The sequence below is a fragment of the Ursus maritimus genome, unplaced genomic scaffold, assembly GCF_017311325.1.
Source record: "Ursus maritimus isolate PB19 unplaced genomic scaffold, ASM1731132v1 scaffold_20, whole genome shotgun sequence".
Taxonomy (NCBI): domain Eukaryota; kingdom Metazoa; phylum Chordata; class Mammalia; order Carnivora; family Ursidae; genus Ursus; species Ursus maritimus.
Window position 1 is genome coordinate 49,858,429 of NW_024424453.1, and position 8,992 is coordinate 49,867,420.

Here is an 8,992-nt window from a genome sequence, read left to right on the forward strand (position 1 = left end):
CCAAACTCTTCCTTTTGGCTCAGGTCATGATCTCAGGGTCTTGAGGTCTAGCCATGGGGGTGGTGAGGGTGGGGGAGGACTGGGGGTGGGGTGGGGAGTGCCTCGGGCTCTACCCTCAGTGGGGAGTCTATTTGATTTCTCTCTCTTCCTCTCCCTCAGCACTTCCCCACTCACTCTAGCGCTCTCTCTCTCAAATAAATAAATAAATCTTAAAGAGATAAAGATAACAGCGGAAATCAGTGTAAAGACAAAAACAGAAAATCAACAAATGTAAAGCTGTTTTTTTTAAAGATTAATAAAATTAATAAACTTCCTAAGAGTGATCAAGAGCAAAAAAGAGAGAAAATACAAATCACCAATGATTTGGTGTGAATTAGGAATGAAAAAGGACATTACTTCATATTCTCATACAAATACTATAAGAAGATATTAGAAACAACTTTATGTTAATTTGACAACTTAAAATGGGAAAATTCCTTTAAAATCACAACTTTCCAAAACTGAGACAAGCAAAGACAGAAAATCTGAATTATCTTCATCTGCCAAAGAAAGTGAATGCATAATTGGAAGTCTTGCTACAGAAAAATCCCAGATGGCTTCACTAATGGATTTTACCAAACCTTTAAGGGTAAAGTAACACCCAATATTTTGCACAAACTCTTTCGGAGAGTAGTGGCAAAAGAAATACTTTCCAACACATTTTTTGGAGATCACATCTGACCAGGACATTTTATTAAAGTATAATTAACATACAGTGTTATGTTACTTTCAGGTATACATGACAGTGATTCAACAATTCTGTACACTACTCAGTGCTCATCTCAGTGCTTGTACACAGTAAGTGTAGTCACCACCGTCTGTCACCAAACATCACTGACTGTATTTCTTATGCTGAGCTTTTCATCTCCAGGACTGATTTTAACACTGCAAGTTTGTACCTCTTAATCCTCTATTTCACCCATCCCCGCCACCCCCCACCTCCTGTCTGGCAACCACCAGTTCATTCTCCGTATTTAAGAATCTGGTTTTTTTTTTTTTTCTTTTTTCTTTGTTCATTTGTTCTGTTTCTTAAGTTCCACATACAAGTGAAATCTCATGGTATCTGTTTTTCTATCTCTGACTTATTTCACTTAGTATAATACATCTAGGTTCATTCATGTTGTTGCTGATCTGACCAGGATATTTTATTTTACTTTAATTAATTAATTAATTAATTAATTATTTAAATTCAATTAATCAACATTTTAACAAAGATTTTATTTATTTGTCAGAGAGAGAGCACAAGCAGGAGGAATGGCAGGCAGAGGGAGAAGCAGACTCCCTGCGGAGCAAAGAGCCTGATGTAGGATTTGGTCCCAGGACCCTGGGATCATGACCTGAGGTGAAGGCAGTTGCTTAACTGACTGAGCCACCCAGGTGTCCCCAATTAATTAACATTTAATGTGTTATTAGTTTCAAAAGTAGAGGTCAGTGATTCATCAGTTTTATGTAATACCCAATGCTCATTATATCACGGGCCCTCCTTAATGTCCAGCACCCAGTTATCCCATCCCCTCACCCTCCTCTCCTCCAGCAACCCTCAGTTTGTTTCCTATGATTAAGTGTCTCTTATGGTTTGTCTCCCTCTCTGAAATCATCTTGTTTTATTTTTTCCTCTCTTCCCCTATGATCCTCTGCTTTGTTTCTTAAATTCCACATATGAGTGAGATCATTTGATAATTATCTTTCTTTGATTGACTTATTTCGCCTAGCATAATACCCTCTAATTTCATCCAGGTCATTGCAAATGGCAAGATTTTGGTGTGTGTGTGTGTGTGGTTTTTTATATATATCTCACATCTCCTTTATTCATATCGATGGACATCTGAGCTCTTTCCACAGTTTGGCTATTGTGGACATTGCTGCTATAAACATTGGGGTGCAGGTGCCCCTTCGGATCACTACATTTGTATCTTTGTGGTAAATACCGAGTAGTGCAATTGCTGGGTAGCTCTATTTTCAACCTTTTGAGGAATCTCCACTGTTTTCCAGAGTGGCTGCACCAGCTTGCATTCCCACCAATAGTGTAAGAGGGTGCCCCTTTCTCCACATCCTTTACAACATCTGTCATTTCCTGACTTATTAATTTTAGCCATTCTGACTGGTGTGAGGTGGTATCTCATTGTGGTTTTGATTTGTATTTTCCTGATACCAAGTGTTATTGAGCATTTTTTATGTGTCTGTTCATGTCTTCTGCCCATTTCTTGATTGGATGATTTCTTCTTTGGGTGTTGAGTTTGATAAGTTCTTTATAGATTTTGGATACTGGCACTTCATCTGATATGTCATTCGCAAATATCTTCTCCAATTCTGTTAGTTGTCTTTCGGTTTTGTCAACTGTGTCCTTTGCTGTGCAAAAGCTTTTTATCTTGATGAAGTCCCAATAGTTCATTTTTGCCTTTGTTTCCCTTGCCTTTGGAGTTGTGTCTAACAAGAAGTTGCCGTGGCCAAGGTGACAGAGGTTGCTGCCTGTGTTCTCCTCTAGGATTTTGGTGGATTCCTGCCTTACATTTAGGTCTTTCATCCATTTTGAGGCTATTTTTGTATATGGTATAAGGAAATGGTCCAGTTTCATTCTTCTGCATGTGGCTGTCCAGTTTTCCCAACACCATTTATTGAAGAGACTGTCTTTTTTCCATTGGATACTCTTTCCTGCTTTGTCAAAGATTAGTTGACCATAGAGTTGAGAGGCCATTTCTGCGTTCTCTATTCTGTTCATTGATCTGTGTGTCTGTTTTTGTGCCTGTACCATGCTGTCTTGATGATTACAGCTTTGTAATATAGCTTGAAGTCCAGAATTGTGATGCGACCAGCTTTGGTTTTCATTTTCAATATTCCTTTGGCTATTTGGGGTCTTTTCTGGTTCCATATACATTTTAGGATTATTTATTCCAGCTCTGTGAAAAAAGTTGATGGTATTTTGATAGGGATTGCATTGAATGTATAGATTGCTCTAGGTTGCCTAGACATTTTAATAATATTTGTTCTTCCAATCCATGAGCATGGAATGTTTTTCCATCTCTTTGTGTCTTCCTCAGTTTCTTTCATAAGTGTTCTGTAGTTTTTAGAGTACAGATCCTTTACCTCTTTGATTAGGTTTATTCCTAGGTATCTTATGGTTTTTGGTGCAATTGAAAATGGGATCAACTCCTTAATTTCTCTTTCTTCTGTCTTATTGTTAGTATATAGAAATGCAACCGATTTCTGTTCATCAATTTTATATCCTGGCATGTTGCTGAATTCCTGTGTGAGTTCTGGCAATTTTGGGGTGGAGTCTTTGGGTTTTCCACATAGAGTATCATGCCATCTGGAAAGAGTGAGAGCTTGACTTCTTCTTTGCCGATTCTAATGCCTTTTATTTCTTTTTGTTGTCTGATTGCTGAGGCTAGGACTTCTAGTACTATGTTGAACAGCAGTGGTGACAGTGGACATCCTTGCCATGTTTGACCAGGACATTTTAAAAGGAAAATTACAGGGCAATATTTCTCATGAACACAGATGTGAAAATTCCAAAATCCAATTATTTATTAAAATGATCGTGAACAAGAGGTCTTTTATCCCAGGGAAAATACAGGTTGATTTAAAATAAGAAAATCAAACAATGCAGTTCACCAAATTAACAGAGTAATAGAGGAAAGCTATATGATCACCTTAATAGACGTGAAAAAACGTTTGATAAAATTTAAATTGATATATGATAAAGACACTACAAAAACTAAGAAAAAAAATCCCAAAGCTAACTTTATGCTTAATAACGAGATATATGGATTATTTCCAAATAATAGTAACAAAATCTGTGAAAGCTGAGCAGATTAATTTGCAATAGTAAGAGTTCATTAACTATCATGAAATATGCCTTGTGTCTGTAACCACATTTCTAAAAGTATCCCTTCATGTAGCCTCAGACTCCAGTGTAAATCATTTTTGTCTCCTAAAAGAAGAGCTGCTTCCAGGCACCCCCATCACAAAATGTAGTCTGTGCTGGAGGAACGGGAGGTGTGCTGACAGGAGGAGTGGGATCTTTCCCAGCCCTCCCCAGGTATTTGTCTTCCTACGAAGAAGAGGATATGATTGGAAATCTTCTGGAATATTTCTGAGAGGTGTTTCTTGAACTTCTCGCCCATGAAAGCGTAGATCACAGGGTTCACACAACAGTGAGTGAAGGAAATGGTTTCTGTGACATGGGTGGCATAAATCAGCCGCTGGCTCAGGACACATCCATCCAAGATATTCATGTTGAGCAGAGACGTGAGGAAGAGGACCACATTGAATGGGACCCAGAAGAGTAAAGATGCAATCACCACAATGAGCACCAACTTGATGGCCTTGGTCTTGTGATTTTGGCAGCTCTTCAGCTGGTGCAGGATGCTAACGTAGCAGAACATAAGGATGGTGAACGGAATCAACAGACCTAAGATATTCATTTCGAAATGGATGAAGATCTTCCACTTCAGAGACTGTTGATTGTAAGACGCATAACACTGTAGAATGCCATCTTCAGAGGCCACTTGGTACAATACTAGTAATGGACTGGTGGCTATGATGGTAATCAGCCACACGGCCAGACTCAGGGCTGTGCCCATCCTGGCCGTCCTCACCTTCATGGCATAGACAGCGTGGACGATTGCCAGGTACCTGTCCACGCTCATGAGTGTGATAAAGAACATGCTGCTGAAGAAGCCAATGTAATAAAAACCAGAGACCACCTTGCACATTACAGCTCCAAACACCCACTGGTTCAGCTGATAGTGGGTCTGGAAGGGGAAGGAGAAGACAAAAAGCAAGTCAGACAGGGCCAGGTTCAAGAGGTATATGTCAGTGATGCTCCTCAGCTTCTTGCAGGCAACAAGGACAAGGATGACCAGGCTGTTTCCCAGAAGACCGAAGACAAACAAGACACAATAAAAGATAGCAAGAAGCAACTTGCTATCTCTTTGGATAAGTTCCCCATCACAGGGGCTTGAGAGGACATCAGGATAGTAGTAGTCGGTTACCGTCGTCACATTGGGCTCCAGTGTATAATCCATCAAGGCAGGAGGACCAGGTCAGAGAGGCACCTAAGAGAGATTCATTCCTTAAAAATATTTTTATTTAAAAATATAGACTGAATTCTAACTGCTTCCCCCCCACCCCATTCACATGTTGAAGCCCTAAAGTCCTGTTATAGACTGAACATTTGTGTCCTCCCAAAATTCATATGTTAAAGCTGTACCCCACCTTGTGATGGTATTAAGCAGTGCATTCCTTTGGAAGTAATTGAGTTAAACGAGGTCATGAGGGTAGAGCCTTCTTGAATGGTATGAGTGTCCTTACAAGAATCACTAGAGAGGGTGCCTGGGTGTCTCAGTCAGTTAAGCGTCTGCCTTTGGCTCAGGTCATGATCCCGGGGTCCTGGGATCCAGTCCCACATCAGACTCCCTGCTCAGTGGAGAGTCTGCTTCTCCCTCTGCCCTTCTCTCCCCTGCTCATGCTCTCTCATTCTCTTTCTCTCTCTCTCTTGCAAAAAATAAATAAATAAAATCTTAAAAAAAAAAAAAGAATAACAAGAGAGCTTGCTTCTTCTCTCTGCTCTCAGCCATGTGAGGTTATAAGGAGAAGTTGGCTATCTGCAACCTAAAAGAGGGTTCTCATCAGAGCCTCCTGGCACCCTGATTTTGGACTTCCCAGCCTCTACCTACGTCACTGTAACTGGAGATGAGCCAGTAAGGAGGTAATTATAGTTAAATATATCATAAGGGTGCAGCCCCAATCCATATGCCTGGTGTCTTTATAAGAAGAAGAGGCACCCAAGCATGCAAGCTCTCTCTCTCTTTCTGTCTCTGCATGCACAGGGAAAAGACCAAGCGAGGACAGAGCAGGAAGATGGATGGTTGCAAGCCAGGAAGAGAGGTCTCACCAGAATCCGGCCCTGTTGGCACTCTGATCTTGGACCTCTAGCCTCCACGACTGTGATAAAATTAATTTCTGTTGTTTAAGCCACCCAGTCTGGGGATTTCGTTATGGCAGCCTGATACTGAGAAGCGGGTGCTGTGGTAACAAACATCTAAGTGGCTTTGGAAGTGCTGAATGGGTGGAGGCAAAAGGATCCTGAGGCACATGCTGGAAAAAGCCGAGGTTGCTTTGAGGAGACTGTTGGTGGCAATGCAGATGGTAAAGGTGATTATGCTGAGGGCTCGGGAAGAAGAGAGGAGGCTAGAGAAAGAGCTTCCGTGGTCTGAGAGAATACAGGCGTCATCGTGAACAGAACGCGGGAGGAAATATGAATGTTAAAGGTGAGGTCTCAGGCAGAAATGAGGAACATGTTATTGGAAGCAGAGGAATTGGATTCTTGCTCTAAGTGGCAGAGAACTTGGCTGAATTGTGTTCTAGTGTTTTGTGGAAGGCTGGATAATTGGCTGGGGTATTTCTAAGCCAAGTGTTAAGGGGCAGCCTGGCTTCTCTGTGCCGATTATTGTAAAATGCTAGAGGAGAGAGGTAAGTTGAAGGAGTCGTTACACAAAGAGGAATCACAGCTCGAAGATTTGGAAGCCTGTCCATTACCACAAAGATGGGGAAGTGTTTCTGGAGAGTTCTCCTAAGGTGCGGCTGGACGACCACTCCATAGAGAGGTCACCCATGGAGTTAATTAGTCATTTCAGTGGAAGCTAGGGGTAGAGACACTGACGATTTGGTCCAAAGGTGCAGAGACAGGACAAAATAAACCAACACGGTTGGACTTCTAGGATTCTACAGCATGGAACAATAGAGCTATATGCCTGCAAGTGTACATTTTATCCTTCAAGAAAACGGAGGAATGACCCTGAAGATACAGAAATCATCAGGGCTAGCACCGTCCGCACAGGGGCAAGGGGCACGGTTGTTTCCTCCAGTTGGGGCAGAAAGCCCCCCACCCCCTCGGTGCCCTGGGAGCGGGGCTCCAGTTTGGGGCCCTGAGGTGACGCTGCCACCTAGTGGGGCCGGAGGGCAGAGCACCCAGACAAAGAGGATTATTCTTGAGCCTTACAACTTTATTGAATTTGCCTTGCTAGCTTTGGGGCTTGCCTGGGACCCACCACCCCTCCGTTCTTTCTGATTTGTTCCCTGCGGAATGGGAATGTCTGTCCTATGCTTGTCCCATCGCTGTATTTTAGAAGCACATAACTTGTGCGATTTCGCAGGCTCACAGCTGGAGAGGAATTCAGCCTCAGGATGAATCATACCTCAGTTCTCACTCATATCTGATTTAGATGATACCCAGGTAAAACTTTGCATCTAGAATTGATGCTGGAATGGGTTAAGACTTTGGGAGCTGTTGAAATGGAGTGCATGTACTTTGACCTTGAGGATATGAATTCTGGGAAACCAGAGTCAGGATGTTAAAGACTGAATTATGTGCCCATATATTGAAGCCCTAATTCCTACTGTGATGATATCTGGAGATAGGGCTTCAGGAGGTAACTGAGGTTAAATGATGTTGTAAGCGTGAGGTCCTGCTCTGATTGGACTGGTGTCCTTATAAGAAGAGGAAGAGATACCAAAGACCTCTCGCTCTCAGTACATGCCCAGAGAAAATGTCATAGGGGGACAAATTGAGAAGTTGACTGTCTACAAGCCAGGAAGAGGCACTTATCAGGAACTCAATATGTCAGCACCTTGATCTTAGACTTCCAGCCTCCAGAACCGTGAGAAAATACATTTCTGCCATTTGAGCCACCTCGCCTATGGTATATTGTTATGGCAGCCGAAACAGACCAATGAGTCCAGGGGTGAGGAGAGGAGCATATGGGAACTGTCTGTATTTTCCATCCAAATTTCCGGTAAACCTAAAGATTCTCTAAACAATAAGGTCTATTAACATGTTTTTAAAAAATTGAATACTGCCCCAGCTGACCAGTACAGGGGGGATTGGGTGGGATAAGAAAAACCAAAATTTATGAAGACAATTTAAATACCTATAGTTCCACCACCCAGAATGAGCAATTGCTAGCATATTGTCAGATTTGCTTTTGGTTCTTTTTTCTTTCTTCTCCTCTCTTCCTGCCTTTCTAATGCCATGCAGATGAAGCCAAAGTTCTATTTAACTACGCCACCGATCCCCATGCCCGGAAGCAGCTATGGCAACCAGTCCGGTATGGTTCATTCCAAACAGTTTCCCCCTGTACTTTTACATACTTAAATGTACCCATAAATAATATATAATATTGTTTTGTGCTCGCTTTTGACTTACACAAATGGTTGTCATGTCTCTCATTTTGTATCTTACTTTTCTTCTCCCCGCACTGTTGTTTTAGAAATAACAGCCACACTCTTCTAAGAGTTCAGTTCATTCTTTTCACTGCTTATATAAGCACCATAAATAACTACTTTAAAAATGTAATAGAAAAAAACAATCCCAATCATTCTAGCAACAAAAATTACTAAGATTTCTAAGAACAAATGTGATAAAAACTGCAATTCAGTTATGTAAAATACTATAAAACTTTGTTGAAGGTCATCAAAGGAGACACGATTAAAAAGGACACATATGCTATATTTTTGTGAAGTAAGACTCAATAATTACAACATGATAATTCTCAGATCGATATTCACATTCAAGACACTTTCAATTTGGACACTATTTTTCCAATGTGTTTGACTGCTGAATATTCAGACACCCCTGTCCACTAGGCCATCTTTCTTTCTATAATTTGAAATGCCTGGCAAGTTAGCCATTTTTAAAGATATTAATTTCATTTAAGTAGGTGCCTAAAGTGGATTTAAAAACATAGTTTCTGAAGTATGGAGGTGGGTCTTTTTTTTTTTTTTTGTGGCTAGTATCTCTCAAAATAATAGTCTCTCCTCCTACATCTTCCTTCCTACTTGTCTAACAGTTGTTTAAAAAAAATAATTTTCGGTTTGCCTTCCTTCTGGTCTGCTCTCCTAATATCGTAGAATAAGGGAGGTCTTCAACTCAGTCCTTCCCCAGATCCTTCCT

The 8,992-nt window shown here is 41.2% G+C and overlaps 1 protein-coding gene across 1 annotated transcript in view; it reads right to left on the bottom strand.

Annotated features, from left to right (window-relative positions):
* Nucleotides 1–3,524: 3,524 nt before the first annotated feature.
* Nucleotides 3,525–8,992, bottom strand: part of CCR8 (C-C motif chemokine receptor 8) — a 6,335-nt gene continuing 867 nt past the window's right edge. Inside the window, exon 2 of the mRNA XM_008710046.2 lies at nt 3,525–5,096. Within this exon, the coding sequence (XP_008708268.1) occupies nt 4,002–5,066 (1,065 nt within the window). The 5' untranslated portion in view covers nt 5,067–5,096 and the 3' untranslated portion in view covers nt 3,525–4,001. The remainder of the gene's footprint in view (nt 5,097–8,992) is intronic.